Here is an 18441-nt window from a genome sequence, read left to right on the forward strand (position 1 = left end):
TAATGGTTCAATCTTTGGAAATAGACCTTGACTAACAAAGGGATTTGTACCAAGGAATCCATCAAATTAAAGAGCCAGATTAGGAATGGAATTGAAGATTATTAGAATAAGTATAGTGTTACGACTGAGGCGGGAGGAGTGCACTGTCTTTTCTCTAGTTCTGCTTCTCCACAGGTCACAACATATATTTAAATGTGTACCCAGTTACCCATATGGCCAATTATGTACTCTATTTTTATTTCAGAATAAAATCCGCCAAACAGGTTTCTTTAATAAACAACAAAAGTATAAATTTATTATAAAACAGGACTGAGTCAATAAAGATGCACAGCTTTAACACACAGGGCTGAATTTTACAGACCACCTGACGTCGGGAGTCATGGCGGGGAGGGCCGGAAAATGCCTCTGGGAGAGGGCTGCCACGCACACTGACACCGGGAAGGCCTAGCCCGATATTGCCGACAGGGGCAAGTCCTCATGGCGGCCCCCCAGCCCCACCACCCCCCACATCCCTGCCCCCCCCCCCCCCCCGGCCACTCGGCAACGGGACCGCCATCTAAATATTTAAATTAATTAAAATCAATGAAATAATGAGACTTGCGTTCCCACCGTCTGTGTTGGTGAGATCTTTGGGCCGATGCCACTCCTGTGCCATCAGATCCCCGTCCAAGGAAACGAGGCAGAACACTGGTGGGGAGGGAGGAGGAGGTAAGTTTCTCAGTGCAGCGTGTGGGGTGGGGGGAACAGGGTCAAAGTAATATCATTGGTGTAGGGGATGGTGGGATGGATTATTGTTTAAAGTTAATATACTTTGTGGGGAGAAGGTCAGTTGGACAAAGTAAATGTTTTGGGGGGAGAGGGAAAGTAATTAATTTAATTGTTATGGGGGTGTGGAAGAGGGGCAGAATGAATGGATTTAATTATTTTATTTGAAATATTTAAATGGAACGGTAGGACTCGAAGCTACAGCGCACAGGCAGCTGACGCATTGCTGGGGACGTACAGCCCGCCCCTTCCACATCATGAAGGGCGGGGGGGGCGGGTGCGGGACAGTGGCCCGCCCCAGCTATTTAAATGAGCCGGCAGGCTTAATATCACGGCAGCGGCTCTGCGACGTGTGGCCTCCCATTATTTTTGCCTTCCACTGATTGTTGCGGTCAGAGTATAAATTTCAGCCCACAGTTTGCAATATGACAGTAAATATATATATTCCCTTCTATATACCCAATACACGCACATGATGGTCTGGTCAGATGGGCAGAAAAGTGGCAAATGGAACTCAACGTGGAGAACTGTGAGATGATGCATTTGGAGAGGTCAAACAAGGCAAAGGAGTACACGATTAAGGGGAAAATACTGATAAGTGTAGAGGAAGTGAGGGACTTTGGAGTGAATGGTCACAGATCCCTGAAGGTAGGAGGACAGGTCAATAAGGTGGTTAAAAAGGCATATGGAATCCTTTCCTTTATAAGCCGAGGTAGAGAATATAAGAGCAGGGAGGTTATGATGGAACTATATAACTCATTGGTTAGGCCACAACTTGAGTACTGTGTGCAGTTCTGGTCACCTCATTACAGAAAGGATGTAATTGCACTAGAGAGGGTACAGAGGAGATTTCAGAGGATGTTGCCGGGACTGGAAAAGTGCAGATATGGAGGAAAGATTGAATAGGCTGGGGTTGTTCTCCTTGGAACCAGAGAAGACTGAGGGGAGATCTGATTGAAATGTACAAAATTTTGAGGGGCCTGGATAGAGTGGAGATGAAGGGCCTATTCACCTTAGCAGAGGGGTCAGTGACTAGGGGGCATAGATTTTTTATTTTTTTATTTTTTATTTAGAGATACAACACTGAAACAGGCCCTCTGGCCCACCGAGTCTGTGCCAACCATCAACCACCCATTTATACTAATCCTACACTAATTCCATATTCCGACCACATCCCCACCTGTCCCTATATTTCCCTACCACCTACCTATACTAGGGGCAATTTATAATGGCCAATTTACCTATCAACCTGCAAGTCTTTGGCATGTGGGAGGAAACCGGAGCACCCGGAGAAAACCCACGCAGACACAGGGAGAACTTGCAAATGATTGGTATAAAAACTAGAGGGGAGATGAGGAAAAACTTTGTCACACAGAGGGAGGTGGGGGTCTGGAACTCACTGCCTAAAAGGGTAGTTGAGGCAGAAACCCTCAACTCATTCAAAAGGAGTCTTGCTGTGCACCTCAAGTGCAGTCGTCTGCAGGGCTACGGACCAAATGCTGAAGGTGGGATTAGAGTAGGTGAATCGTTTTATGACTGGCACAGACATAATGGGCCAAGTGACCTCTTTCTGTGCCCTAAACCTTCTATGATTCTACACCAGTTAAACGCAAAATAAAGATGTTTTGGCCAAAGTACTTGTTAATTCTTGAAGAAAAGGGATGATATGTTAGATTCCAGATGGCATACAGTCTGGTGTCCGATTACACGTAGATTGATCACTGGGATTTTTTCAGAAGCAGTTCATTCAGGAGATGTCGAGAGGAAGTCTTCCAAAAGCTTCTCAGGAGAAATGTGGCATCAGGTATTACAGCCATCACACACTGGATTTTCTTCAGGGTTTCTCAGAGAGGTGGAGAAAAGTTGAGGGGTGTCTCTTTCAGAAGTCTACAAACATAACTGACTCAAAACAGTATTAAAAAATGAAACCCACTCTTGAGCACCATAAATCTTGACATGTCACTTCTCTTATAAACAACTCCCATAGTCAGAAGGCACCTGTTGTTTACTTAGCTGAAGGAATGCGACACCCAGTAAATGTTTTTAAACAGAGTCCTTCCAGTGACCCTTTAAAAAAAAAGTCCAGCATCTAGGGAATCACTTCAGTCCTTCAATGAATCCATCTCCACAATTCTAAAACACGAGTCCTCAAAAAAAATTTAAAAATAGAAGTACTTTCACAATAATAGAGAATGATGATCAACATGCTATGAAACTGTGATCCCCTTGCTACTTAACCCACATCTTTAAAATTGACCAGTGTTGATTCATGTAGATGTGGTCACAGAAGAAAACAATGGAATTTTCCTTTTGGGATCAGGGATTATTCATACAGAGTTTTCTCTTTGAAAATTAAAATAGTAGGGTGGAGTCCTTGTATTGATGACAGTGCAATCTATTACATTACTGAGGAGCAATGTAGAGATGGATGACAGCTAGCACATTATTTGTAACTTACAAACTTCTCACCTGTCAAGATCAGGCACGTGTGCGACTATTTTTTAAAAGCCTGAGTATCTTGTTAATCAAACTAATATTGTGACCACTTTGCAAAACCAAAGAGGAAATGGCCCCTTTAATATTACTACACCATGTGAGGCCATTTCCTCCCAAGCATGCAAACACACAGTTGTGAAAGTCTGACAGAGTTTTAAATTAATTGATTCATGTCTTTCAGCGGTATATTGACATTTTCAGCTGCTAAATAAATGTTCCTGCTAAGATGTGATGCCATTACTTAAAAAAACTCTCTCAAAATTTTCATTTAAGTTAAACAAAATGACAGTCAAACATCATTCTTACAGTTGCATGGAAATCATCATGAAGAACTTTTTTACTGGGGTCCGCCTTCATACAGTGCCATATTTGACTCTGAGATGAACTTCTGTTCACATATCTATGCCATCATTGTCAGGCAGAGCCCCACCTGGCAAGAATGAGAGACATTAATTTTGCCACATGAACATTGATTTTTAGACTGATACTGGAGTAAAGAACTTGTTTTTTTAAAAAAAAGACCCTTGACTGGAAAGATATTTGCATAGTAACAGACAATACTTGGAAAGGACAAAGGGGCCACTCCCTGCTCCAATTTAATCCACAATGGACCTTTGATTACCAGACGTTGAAGGCGGAGAGGCTAGCATTCCAGGTTAATTGCTAAAATGGCCGAATATACAAACAGACATGGTCAGACCAGTTTAGTCACATGACTGTTGGAGTTTTTTGAATTTGAACTTGCCACAGAGAATTTGAACTCAAATAGCTGTTTGCTCCTGGTCTGGAAAAGACCTCTCTCCTGTCTGCTGTCATCTCGGAAACCATTGAAGACATCTGAACCCCAAGAGAGAAAAGTCTCTTACAGTGAACAAGGTTTAAGAAGAATACTAGGCCCCAACAAAAAGCAACAATTACCTACAAGCAAGAACTACCTACAAAAGGACTACAGTGCTCTAGAAGCACAGTAACGAGAAACTCTTCTGATATTGCCTCAAACCTCTCCACTTTATTTTTCTTCTCTTTTCTGTCTCTATTTGCATGTGTGTATCACGTATGCATGCTAGTGTGGGGCACAGTGTGTATCCGTAGGTGTTAACTGAATTAGAGTTTAAGTTTAAGTTTCAATAAATTTCACTTTTCTTCTTTAAACCTAAGAAGGCCTGTTTATGCTCATTTATTTGCCTTATAGTTGAAAAGCAGTGAACAAGGATTCACAAAAGGGGAAGCTCAAAACACAGTGCGTTTAAAAATTAAACCCTGTTATAATAAGACCAGTTGAAGGCTGAGAAAGACCCCTAGACACCTTTCTCACCTGGTCGTAACATCACTAACATGGCCTATTCCCACCTATATAACATCACCCAACTCCACCCCTGCCTCAGCTCATCTACTGCTGAAACCCTCATTGATGCCTTTGTTACCTCTAGACTTGAGTATTCTAACGTACTCCAGGCTGGTCCTCCCACATTTCATCCGCCGTAAAATTTTTTCGTGGTAGATGAATTCATTATATTCCTTGGATGAATTGGTAGTTTCAAACAATTTTCTAATATTGGAGAATTTGGTTAATTTTCTTTTGGAATTTTTACCCCGAGAACACAACCATTAATTTAGGCTCTTTTGCAGTGCACAAATAAGCAAAACTTTTTTTTACGCTATACAGACGACACAAAAATTGGTGTTGTAAATAGTTTGGAGGAAAGCCTTAGACTACAGGACGATATAGATGGGCTGGTAAGATGGGCGGAGCAGTGGCAAATGGAGTTTAATCCTGAGAAGTGTGAGGTGATGCACTTTGGGAGGTCTAACAAGGCAATGGAATATACAATGGATGGTAGGACCCTAGGGAGTACAGATGGTCAGAGGGACCTTGGGGTGCTTGTCCATAGATCACTGAAGGCTGTAGCACAGGTAGATAAGGTGGTCAGGAAGGCATATAGGATGCTTGCCTTTATTAGCCGAGGCATAGAATACAAGAGCAGGGGGGTTATGTTGGACCTGTATAAAATGCTGGTTAGGCCACAGTTGGAGTACTGTGTACAGTTCTGGTCACCACACTATAGGAGGGATGTGATTGCACTGGAGAGGATGCAGAGGAGATTCACCAGGATGTTGCCTGGGCTGGAGCATTTCAGTTATGAACACAGACTAGACAGAGTGGGGTTGTTTTCCTTAGACCGGAGAAGGCTGAGGCGGGACCTGATTGAGGTATACAAACTTATGGGGGCATTGATAGGATAGATGGGAAGAAACTTTTTCCCTTAGCGGAGAGGTCAATAACTAGGGGGCGTAGATTTAAGGTAAGGGGCAGGAGGTTTAGAGGGGAGTTGAGGAGGAATTTTTAGAGAGTGGTTGGAATCTGGAACACACTGCCTGAAGGGGTGGTAGAGACAGGAACACTCACGACATTCAAGAAATGTTTAGATGAGCACTTGAAACGCCATAACATACAAGGCTACGGACCAAGTGCGGGGAAGTGGGATTAGTTAGGACGGGTGCTTGATGGTCGGCGCAGGCGCGTTGGGCCGGAGGGCCTGTTTCTGTGCTGTAAAACTCTGACTCTGACTCTAAACTTGAGATCATCCAAAACTCTGCCGCTCATGTCTTGTTCATCTGTCGCTCCTGTGCTCGCTGACTTACATTGGCTGCTGGTCAAGCAATGCCTCAATTTTAAAATTCTCATCTTTGTCTTCGTCTCTTCATGGCCCTATCTCTGTAATCTCCTCCAGCCCCACGACCCACCGAGATATCTGCACTCGTCTAATTCTGGCATCTTGAGCATCCCCAATTTTAATTGATTCACCATTGGCAGCCATATTTTCAGCTGTCTATGCCCTAAGCTCTGCATTTCCGTCCCTAAACCTCTCTGCCTCTCTACCACTCTTTCCTCCTTTAAGATGCTCCTTAAAACCTACCTCTTTGGCCAAGCTTTTGACCATTTGCCCCAATATCTCTTTATATGGCTCAGTGTCAAATTTTGCTTCAAAATGCTTCTGTGAAGCACCTTGGATGTTTTATTACATTAAAGGTCCTATATAAATACAAGTTAGGAACAGGAGTACGCCATTCAGCCCATCGAGCCTGATCCGTCATTCAGTACGATCATGGCTGATCATCCACCTCAATGCCTTTTTCCCACACTATCCCCATATCCCTTTATGTCATTGGTATTTAGAAATCTGTCAATCTCTGCTTTTAAGTTGTTGTTGTTGTTGTTGTTGATGTTGCTAAATCTGCATTTTCAGTGCTTCAGCCAAAATCAGGAAAAATGGAAGCTTGTAATAGCAGGTTATTTCAAATGAGGTTTCGCTTTAGGTTTAATTTCAGGAAGGATGTTGTGCGTTACTGTCTATGTGTGGTGAAAAACAGTTGATTTACATTCCTTTGTACTTCCAATTTTAATCGTAATTAACTTGTATTTGCTTCATTTATTAGTGAAGAATCTATTTATAGATTTAAATTATTCAATCAGACAAATTAATTATTTGTGATATTATCCTTAAACGTTGCTAATATGACATAAAGCAGAAAATGCTATGAAGGCATAATAGGTCAGTCAGTAGGTAAAGGAGAAAGATAGGTTAATATTTTGGGTAGAACAGAATGTAATAACTGATTTTAAATATGTGTGATTAGATATGCAAATTGAAGACTGTCAATCTGATGGTAATATTTTAACAGGTAGCAGCGTGATGAAAGACTATTGTGCAAAATCATAAGAATGACGGGATTTAATAAGTCAAGGCATAAAAAATGTTGTTGTTCTATCTTCTATAGAATGTGCTTTCACTGGAACTATAAATGTGGTCCAAAGACCATGGTTTGAAAGTTTTATTAACTATTTTACATTTATAAAATTTATTAAGTACTCTATATCATGGTATAAGTTGGAGCTGAGTTAACAAATGCTGGAAAAAAATGTTTAGTATGCTAAATGCAGCTGCCTGGAAGAGACCCCTTTTTCTCCTGTTCTCAAGTATTATTTTTCATCAGGGCTATCGAGTTGATGTAATCCAGTTTCAAAGTGTAATCATTACTGGTGTATTTTCAATTATTTTTGATAATGAAATTTTCATTATTAATTCATTTTATTATTAAATGCAGCATGAACCTAAAACAAGGTGGAGTCATAGGCACTCTTTTTCAAAGATATGCCAAGAGGAATTGCAGATAAAACAAGCTGAACTCAGCCCTTTTCATGTGGAATAAATGGAGGAGCAGAGTATGCTAAGAGAAGATTACAAAATTCTAAGTGTGACAGATTTAAAAGTGCCATAGTTGCAATGTATGGAAGAAATCATTTGTGGCTATTCCTAACTCACAAAAACATCCAGTGCTATTGACAGTACCATCTTCAGCCAGAAGTGCTGAGTGGATGATTCATCTTGGCCTCCTCCTGAAGTCCCCAGCATCACAGATGCCAGTCGTCAGCCAGTTTGATTCACTCCATGGCAAGAAATGGCTGAATGCACTGGATAGAGCAATGACTATGGGCCCCAATAACATCCTGGCTGCAGTGCTGAAGATGTGTGCTGCAGAACCAGCTGTGCCTCTAGCCAAGCTATTCCAGTACAGCGACAACACTAGCATCTAAACAACAATGTGGAAAATTTCCCAGGTATGTCCCGTCCACAAAAAGTAAGACAAATCCAATCTGGCCAATTACCACCCCATCAGTCCACTCTCAGTCTCAACAAAGTAATGGAAGGGGTTGTTGATGGTGTTGAAACAGCATTTACTCACCAGTGTTACTGATGCTCAGTTTGGGTTCAGCCAGGACCACTCGAATCCAGAGCTCATTACAGCTTTAAACCAAACATGGACAAAAGAGCTGAATACAGAGATGAGGTGAATGGGACTTCCTTCACATCAAGACAGCATCTAACCAAGTGTGGCATCAAGGAGCCTGAGTAAAACTGAAGTCAGTGAGAATCAGGGTAAAGCTGGAGTCATACCTAGCAGAAAGGAAGATGGTTGTGGTTATTGGAGGCTAATCATCTCAGCCTCAGGACATTGCTGCAGGAGTTCCTCAGGGTTGTTCCTTAGTCCCAACTATCTTTAGCTGCTTCATCAATGACTTTCCCTCCGTCAGAAGGTCAGAATTGGGGAAGTTCTCTGATGCTTGTACAGTGTTCAGTACCATTTGTCATTTCTCAGATACTGAATCAGCACACAAGTGCCAGGCAATGACTATCTCCAATAAAAGAGAGTTTAACCACCTCCCCATGACATTCAATGGCATTACCATTGACCGGAAGCTTAACTGGACCAGCCATATAAATACTGTGGCTACAAGAGGCTGGGAACTCTGTGGCAAATAACTCACCCCCTGTCTCCCCAAGGCCTTTCCACTGCCTAAAAGGCACAAGTCAGGAGTGTTATGGAATACTTTTCATTTGCTTGGATGAGTGCATCTCCAATAGCACCCAAGAATCTCGGCACCATTTAAAACAAAGCAGCTGCTTGATTGGCAGCCCATCCACCACCTTCAATATTCACTCCCTCCATCACCGACACACAGTGGCAGCAGTGTCTACCATCTACAAGATGCAATGCAGCAATTCGCCAAGGCTTCTTTGAAAGCAACTCCAAAACCCATGGCCTCTACTGCCTCGAAGGACAAGGGCAGCAGACCGATGGGAACACCATCACCTGCAAGCCACACACCATCCTGACTTGGAATTAGATAACCATTCCTTCGGTGTCGCTGGGTCAAAATCCTGGAACTCCATTCTTAACAGCACTGTAGGTGTACCTACACCACATGAACTGCAGCAGTTCAAGAAGTCAGCTCAGCACCAACTTCTCGAGGGTAATTAGGGATAGATAATAAATGGTGGCCTTGCCAGCGATGGCCATATCCCATGAATGAAAGAAATACCCAGTTTGTGTAATCAATTGCTTACTCCTTAAAGCTATTGATTAGCTACCTAACCTGATACTACTTTATGAAGAAAGTCCTGCCTCCAGAATTGTTTTCAGTTCAGTATAAAATAATCCAAGGGAAAAATTCTTTGTGAAATTGTTCTGCTTCCAGAGGCTTACTAATGTAACATCCATTAGAGGCTCATTAGATCTGTTTATAACATTTTACAAAGTGTTTAATCTACTACATTCTGGAGGTATACCTAGCACAAAGGAAGATGGTTGTAGTTGTTGGAGATCAATCATCTCAGTCCCAAGACATCACTACAGGAGTTCCTCAGGGTTGTGTCCTAGGTCCAACCATCTTCATCTGCTTCATCAATGACATTTCCTCCATCATAAGGTCAGAAGTGGGAATGTTCACAGATGATTACACAATGTTCAGCACCATTCGCAACTCGTCAGATACTAAAGCAGCCTTTTTCCAGCAGCAAGACCTGGACAATATCCAGGCATGGGCTGATAAGTGACAAGTAACACGCGCACCACACAAGTGCCAGCCAATGACCATCTCAAACAAGAGAGAATCTAACCATCTCACCTCGATATTTAATGGCATTACCATCACTTAATACCCCACTATCAACATTCTGCTGGTTACTACTGACCAGAAACTGAACTGGACCAGTCACATAAATACTGTGGCGATAAGAGCTGGTCAGAGGCTGGGAATTCTGCAGCGAGTAACTCGCCTCCTGTCTCCCAGTGCCTGTCTACCATCTAGAAGGCACAATTCAGGAGTGTGATGGAATATTCTCCACTTGTCTGGATGGGTACAGCTCCAACAACACTCAAGAAACTTGACACCAACGAGGGCAAAGCAGGCCTCTTGATTGGCACCCCATCCACCACCTTCAACATTCACTCCTTTCACCACTAACGCACAGTTGCAGCAGTGTGTACCATCTACAAGATGCACTGCAGCAACTCACCAAGGCTCCGTTGGCAGCCCGTTCCAAACGCACGACTTCTACCACCTTGAAGGACAAGGGCAGAAGATGCATGGGAACACAACCATCTGCAAGTTCCCCTCCAAGTCACACACCATCCTGACTTGGAACTATATCACCGTTCCTTCACTGTTGCTGAGTCGAAATCCTGGAACTCCCTTTCTAGCAGCACTGTGGGCGTACCTACACCCCAAAGACTGTAGCTGTTCAAGAAGGCAGCTCACCATTACCTTCTCAAGGGCAATTACGGATGTGCAATAAATGCTGGCCTAGCCAGCGACGCCCACATCCCATGCACAAATAAAAAAAAAGTCTTCTCTGTGATGCATTACATTTTTAACATTTATTATTCCTGTCCCTTTGTATTATCCAGGAGATGTGGCAGAATTGCAAAATTCAAATATTGGTGTAAAAATGTATATTTGTCTTTTGACATTACAACCATATTGGTGTCTAGCTAATGTGCATAGACAGTACTAGTTAATGAAAATGCCACATGTAACAAAGAATCTTAAATTTGTGCCTACTGATGCTAAACTCTCACAGTTGCAGGTCGTATCTTGTGTTTTCTATCTCAGAGTAGGTCTTCCAATATTTCTTTGGATTGCATTATCAGTTCTTAATTAAGATTGAAATCTGTAAAGGAATTCAGGGCGATTTCATAGATGTCATAAGTAAATAACTGATCCATTCTCGACAGTATTGAACAGGAGAGGAATGTGCTTGGCTTGGCCTTTATATCTCGAGAACTAGAATACAAGGGTATAGAAGTTATGCTACAGCTGTACAAAGCCCAAGTGAGACCATACCTGGAGTACTGTGAACAGTTTTGGGCAACACACCTTAGGGAGGATATTTTGACCTCAGAGAGTGTGCAACATAGATTTACCAGAATGACCCCTGGATTCCAAGGGTTAAATTACAATGAGATATTACACAAAGTTTTGAATTTAGAAGGTTAAGGGGTGATTCAATCCAAGTTTTCAAGATATTAAGGGGAACTGATAGGAATCATAGAGGAAAACAATTTCAGCTGGTTGTGAATTGTAAGACTAGGGGCCACAGCTTAAAGGTTAGCGCTGGGCCTTCCAGGAGTGAAATTAGGAAACACTTCTACGCAAAAAGGATGGTAGAAATTTGGAACTCTCTTCTGTAAATAGCCACTGATACTAAGTCAATTGTTAATTTTACATCTGAGATTGATAGATTTTTGTTAGCCAAATATATTAAGGAAGGCAAAGGCAGTTCTATGGAGTTAGGTCACACATTAACCATGTTCTCGTTCAATGGCAGAACAGGCTCAAGGGGCTGAATGGCCCTATGTACATGTTCCTATGTACAGTCCTGTTCTGTTTTAATATCCTGTTGTTTGATGCAAAAACACACCTTTTCTGTTTGATTCCTATATAGAAAAAAATGTTACATGTTTCCTCCTCCTCCTCTTCCCCTAATGTGTAAAATTAATGTCTTTTCAGTATTTTAGTGATCATGATGTTTACATCTATTATATTTTGTGTTCTATTTTCTTCTAGCAAATTCTATTAAAATAGAAACTCCAAGTGATGAAGAGAATGGGAGAACCTGTGACACAAATGGTGAAGAGTGTGCTGAAGACTTACGTATGATAGACACTTCTGGGACTAAATTGAATGGACCACACAATGGCCAAGGCAACAAAGCATTTTCTGGAGTTGGTGGCATTCGACTTCCAAATGGCAAGCTGAAGTGTGATATCTGTGGAATAATTTGCATTGGCCCAAATGTCCTCATGGTGCACAAACGTAGCCACACTGGTAAAAACAGGCACCGCTTTTTTCTGTTTTTTACCTTCATCATTTCATTTGGATTTTACTATGCCGCATTTTTGCATGCCATTTCCAAAAAAAATTATCATAACTGAAATAGTAAAATGCTTCACATTTAAAATGAGAATGTGATGCAGAGATTAAATTGAGAGCCTGAAATGCATTTTTAATAAGTTTTCTTTTTTTTCTTGTTCATTGCCATTTCTTATTTTTTTAAGACCATTGGAAAAGCCACATTAAAAAAACAAAATGCCACAACATTCAGAAATCAAATCTGTTTATTCTGAAACTGCTGATCAGGAAGAGTAGCTCTTAATACACAATGATGCAGGAACTCTATTTAAATGAGTTTGAATCTTCATTGTGATGTGCCATTTTGATTTTTAAAAAATTAGATTTTTCAGATCAAATTGACCCAGCCATTGAAGCGTTGAGAAACTGGCAGGTTTAGTCTGAATGCCTCATGTTATATCAAACCTACAGCTGGCAGGAATTACAGAACAGTAACAAAGATATATCGTTTTTTGAAATTCCACACTTAATACATTTAGCTTTTTTTGCTAACAAATATACTCTGTCTTGCAGGGGAGCGCCCCTTCCAATGCAGTCAGTGTGGTGCATCTTTTACTCAGAAAGGCAATCTACTTCGCCACATTAAGTTGCACTCTGGTGAGAAGCCATTCAAATGCCATCTTTGCAACTACGCTTGCCGCCGTCGAGATGCACTCACAGGTCATCTGCGGACTCATTCTGGTGGGTATATATCAACAATGTGTGCGCTGAGTTGTTCAGCAAACGGTCAGAAAATTATAGATTCATAAAATGAAAAGCAGAAACTAATGTTGCTGACATTAGCAGAGGAATGGTTAGCACATTAACACCATATTCCCCTGTCCATCGTTTTCACAGACATTACCTTCCATTAAAATAGCAAGTAGACAAATGTCATATAAATAGGCAAAATATTCATCCACAAATATCCCCAACAGTAATTCCTAGGCCTGTAAGGTATTCATTGATTGGGTCTGTTATTTATGTAGTTAGTTTTTGTTTTGGCCCCCTCCAACTTTCTGGCACCCTTCAATTAGATCAGTTGTAGTTCTGTTTTGGACAACCCAGCTGAGATCAGATACCTAACACAGACAGGGATCTTGAGTTTAAGAGCTTCCTGGTCTGTGTAGCTCAGTTCCACAGGCAGCTTTGCACGTACCAACTGGGCCATTAAAAAAAGACTTCTGGAAATGTAAATTTCATTTCATTTTATATTTAAAGTTACAATTCTGCAGGCATATCAATATTCCATGCTCAGTAAAATCATCGTAAACATAAAAGCATAGTAATTAACTGCATGATCTAAATTTGGGTTTTGGAAGGGATCAAAGCAGGAGATGGACTACCATGTCTGAAGTGTGAAAGATGTATGCTAGATTATCTCCCATCACGTTGCTGATACCTGGTTTTCATTCTGATTTTTCTTAAATATAAAGTGCTATTTAATAAGATTTCACAGCCTCTGTCATATTCTTCAATGTTTGCCCCTCTAAAAAAAATTGCAAATTGGAACAAATTTAGCATAAGGTTGTGGTCTGTAGGTAGTATTATTTTGTTTCTTTCTTGTGAAAATACAGATTAATTAACAAATGCGGAAGACTGCAGGGGAGAAACTCATTCGCATAGTGCCACATCTAGCTTCTAGTAGCGCTACACAGATTTACTTAGATTCCCTGGGCGCAGACATCACCATGGGCTGCTACATGTATGGCCTGCATGGCGTTCTTCATTGATATCAGTGAATTTCAGGGTCCCTGGTCTGGTCGGTTTTTGATTTTTTTTTGATCTAGCTCTCCCACACAAATGATTCAACAATTTTTTTTTTATTCGTTCCTGGGATGTGGGTGTCACTGGCAAGGCCAGCATTTATTATCCATCCTTAATTGCCTTTGAGATGGTGATGGTGAGCTTCCTTCTTGAACTGCTGCAGTCCATGTGGGATAGGTACACCCACAGTGCTGTTTGGAAGGGAGTTCCAGGATTTTGACCCAGCGACAGTGAAGGAACAGCAATATAGTTCCAAGTCAGGATGGTGTGTGGCTTGGAGGGGAACTTGCAGGTGGTGGTGTTCCCATGCATCTGCTGCCCTTGTCCTTCTAGGTGATAGGGGTCACGGGTTTGGAAGGTGCTGTCTAAGGAGCCTTGGTGCATTACTGCAGTGCGTCTTGTTGATGGTACACTCTGCTGCCACTGTGCATTGGTCGTGGAGGGAGTGAATGTTTCTGGATGTCAATCAAGCAGGCTACTTTGTCCTGGATGGTGTTGAGCTTCTTGAGTGTTGTTGGAGCTGTACCCATCCAGGCAAGTGGAGAGTATTAATATACCAATATATTATAGCATTAACGGTACCAAATTATCAGGAAAAACTTTGATACTGCTGTATTAATTTTATACTACTAATTTAAATGCATCACAACATTTAAATCAAAATTCAAGCTTTTAAAAACTTTGCATTTTATTTGCCTCTTGTCTCTTTTTTCCCTTATTTTCTGTACTTCCAAATCTCACTTATATATGTTTTCACTATTCTCACAATTGCTTTAGATTATTTCTTATTCGTCTATATGCTTAACTTTTTGTTTTACTTTTAACAATAACTTGTATTTAGATAGCACCTTTAACATACTAACATAGTTCACAGGAGCATTATAAAGCAAAATTTGACACTGAGCCACATAAGGAGATATTACATCAGATGACGAAAAGCTTGATCAAAGAGGTTTTAAGGAGTATCTTAAAAGAGAAAAGAGAGTTAAAGAGGCAGTGAAGTTTATGGAGGGAATTCCAAAGCTTAGGGCCTTGGCAGCTGAAGGCACAGCCTCCAATGTTGGAGCGATTGAAATCAGGGATGCTCAAGAGGCCAGAATTAGAGGAGCGCAGATATCTCGGAGGGTTGTGGGGCTAGAGGAGATTACAGAGATAGGGAGGGCCAAGGCCATGGAGGGATTTGAAAACAAGGATGAGTATTTTAAAATCGAGTTTTTGCTTAATCAGGAGCCAAAGTATGTCTGCGAGCATAGGGGTGTTGGATGAATGGGACTTGGTACGAGAAAGGAAATGGACAGCAGAGTTTTGGATGACCTCAAGTTTATGAAGGGTAGAATGTGGGAGTCCAGCCAGGAATGCATTCGAATAGTGAAGTCTAGAGGTAACAAAGGCAGGATGTGGCTTTCAGCAGCAGATGAGCTGGGAGTTGGGAAATGTTCTGCATATGGAAATAGGCGATCTTAATGATGATGCGGATATATGACTGGAAACACAACTTGGGGGTCAAATATGACACCAAGGTTGCAAACAGTATGGTTCAGCCTTAGACAGTTACCAGAAAGAGAGATGGAGTTGAAGGCTAGGGAACAGAGTTTGTAACAGGGACTGAAGACAATTTCCTCCATATTCCATTCAATCTGACCCAATTCATGAAAATGGCAAAAGGGATGTTTGTACAGGTAAAAGGAGATACTAATGAGACCTTGTACCATCATCCCTTTTTCTCATGGAATCTCTCCTGCCTTCTAACCTATCATAGACCTTCCCTTTTGTTCTTTACTCTATCCACCTTGGGGTCTGTGCTTGCTAAAATGTGTTACATCTCTAACTTTTTTCAGCTCTGATGAAAGGTCATCGATCTGAAATGTAGCTCTGTTTCTCTCTCCACAGGTGCTACCAGACCTGCTGAGTATTTCCAGCATTTTCTGTTTTTATTTCAGATTTCCAGCATCTGCAGTATTTTACTTTTCTATGGTAACTGGTTGGTAACTCAGGAGCTGGGTGTGTGATATGAGTTATTTCATCGGGCAGACCATAGGGGTTAATAGATGTTTATGTGATACGCAGTTTTAGCTCAGCTTTATATCTGTTGGTTTAAATAAATTGCACAAGGCAGATGGAAATGCACATTCTCATAAAATACAAATATCTTATTAATAACAAATTACAAAATGTGAAGCCCATGCTGTATTCTTTTAAGACCTCTTCCTGTTTGTGTGTAGTTGGAAAGCCTCACAAATGCAGCTATTGTGGGAGAAGCTACAAGCAACGCAGCTCACTAGAAGAACACAAAGAACGTTGCCACAATTACTTGCAAACCATGGGACTGCATAGTGGTATATATTCAGGTAAAAAAAGCTTTTTCATGAAGGTGAACATTTTAGCTAACATGGCACCAGATGCAATGATCGTCCCTTAAAGTTGAATGCATATATTTCCCTGGTTTGTCATTCTTAATTGAACATGTTAACACCTGCCTTTATTAAAGTCAGGTTACTTGTGCTTACGGACAATTTCTAACTTTTATTGCATTCTGTTTACAGTTTGAGCATCACCATAAAAGCATGTAAACTAAAAGTAAATCCAATAGAACAATTAGTCTGTAAATAATTAGCTGTCGCAGGAATTTTAAGTGAATTTTGTGCTCAGTAAGGTAAATAATATTGAGGAGTGAAAAATGTTACCTCAGTGAACCATGCAGTGACAATCATACCTGGATTAAGTAAAGCAAGGGTTTGATGATTTTTTTTCTGCTATCCTAGATTCACCCCATAAAACCTCAGTGCGATATTTCCATTTATCACATTACCTATCAGTCTTCCTGAGAATAGGAAAATGCCTATTTAAAACTAACTAAGAATAACTATGCTGCTGTCAATTTCCAGCTCTCCTGCCACCCCATTGCCAGATTTAGGGCAGGTGTGCTGCTATTCTAATGTTAATAGAGGATGTTAGAATCATAGAATGACACGGCACAGAAGGAGGCCATTCGGCCCATCATGCCTGTGCCAACTAGTTCCATGACCACATTCTTTCCCCACAGCCCTGCAATTTTTTTCTCCCTCAATTATTTATCAAATTCCCTTTTGAACATTTCTATTGAATCTGCTTCCATCACCCTTTTAGGTAGTTCATAACAACCTGCTGTGTAAAAAAAGGTTTCCTCATGTCATCTCAGCTTCCTTTCCCAATCACCTTAAATCTGCGACCTCTGGTTATCGACCCTTTTTGCCACTGGAAGCAGTTTCTTCTTATTTACTCTATTAAAGCTGTTCATGATTCTGAACCCCTCTAACAAACCTCTTCTTAACCTTCTCTACTCTAAGGAGAAAGCCGCAGCTTTTCCAGTCTCTCCACATAACTGAAGTCCCTTATGACTGAGGCCTAATCGGTATTTTATAAAGGCTTAGTATAACTTTCTTGCATCTGTGCCCCATGCCTCTATTAACAAACTTGGGGATCTCATATGGTTTTTTTAACAGCCTTCTCAGCTTGTCCTGCCACCTTCAAAGATGTGTGTACATACACCTCCCATGTCTCTCTAATCCTGAAACCCCTTTAAAATCATATCATTTAGCTTTAGGAAAATTTTAGGAAAATGGGACTAGAATAGTTAGGTGCTTGATGGCTGGCACAGACACGATGGGCCAAAGGACCTGTTTCTGTGCTGTATAACTCTATGACTCTATGTTGCCTCTTCTCATTCTTTCTACTAAAACGTATCACTTCACACTTCTCTGTGTTAAATTTCATCTGTCACATGTTTGCCCATTTCTATGTCATCCTGTAGTCAGGCACTTTCTTCCTCATTGTCCATGACATTTCTGAATTTCGTGTCATCCACAAACCCTGATATATGCGCTGTATACCCAAGTCCAGATCATTAATGTGTATCAAGAAGAGCAGTGGTCTTAATACCAAACCCTGGGGAACACCACTGCACACTTCCCTCTCGTCTGAAACACAATCATTCACCACAACTCTCTGTCCTCTGTTCCCCATGCTGCCACTGTCCCTTTAATCCCATGGGCTTCATCTCTGCCAGGAAGCCTACCATGTGGCACCTTGTCAGATGCCCTCTGAAAGCCGATATACATAACATCAACTGCATCACCCTCTCCATTATTTCATCAAAGAATTCAAACAAGATAGTCAAGCATGACTTTCCTTTAACAAATCTAAGCTGACCTTCCTTTATCAGCCCATAGCTTTCCAAATCCCAACTAATCTGGTCCTGGATTATTATCTTCAAAAGGTTCCCCACCACCAGCATTAAGATGACTGGCTTGTCAGTGCCGGGTTTATCCTTCTCTTTTTTAAACAGGAGTGTAATATTTTCAATCTGCCAGTGCTCTGGCACCACCCATACATCTAAGGAGGATCAGGTTGGTGAGACAAGATGATACTAAATCCTCCACTACTACCCCACACCCAATTCAGATTGATAAAGCCCAATTTAATTTCAGCTGAGACCTTCATCCACAGCTTTCAGCTGTTCTGTATTAATCAGGACATCCAGATATTAAACAGTACTGTTGAGAAAAGCAGCAGCATGCAGGTCACTCAAACAGCTGGTTTGCTGGTTCTCCAAAAACAAAAAATCCCAGTCCCTCACCAAGCATCAACCGTCAGCAGCAGCAATCTCACCTCTGAGTCAGTAGGTCAAGGTTACAAGCCCC

General features: G+C 41.3%; 1 protein-coding gene across 7 annotated transcripts in view; it reads left to right on the top strand.

Moving 5' to 3' along the window:
* The window catches only part of ikzf1 (IKAROS family zinc finger 1 (Ikaros)), a 103811-nt gene that overhangs the window by 70607 nt on the left and 14763 nt on the right, over window positions 1–18441 (top strand). For 6 of the 7 annotated variants that reach the window (XM_068010849.1, XM_068010870.1, XM_068010882.1 and 3 more), the window contains 3 exons: window positions 11672–11932; window positions 12530–12697; window positions 15985–16110. In XM_068010849.1, the coding sequence (XP_067866950.1) occupies window positions 11672–11932; window positions 12530–12697; window positions 15985–16110 (555 nt within the window). The remainder of the gene's footprint in view (window positions 1–11671; window positions 11933–12529; window positions 12698–15984; window positions 16111–18441) is intronic. The other variant, XM_068010860.1, reaches the window with a different exon arrangement.

This window comes from Heterodontus francisci, chromosome 2 (genome assembly GCF_036365525.1).
Source record: "Heterodontus francisci isolate sHetFra1 chromosome 2, sHetFra1.hap1, whole genome shotgun sequence".
Lineage (NCBI taxonomy): Eukaryota > Metazoa > Chordata > Chondrichthyes > Heterodontiformes > Heterodontidae > Heterodontus > Heterodontus francisci.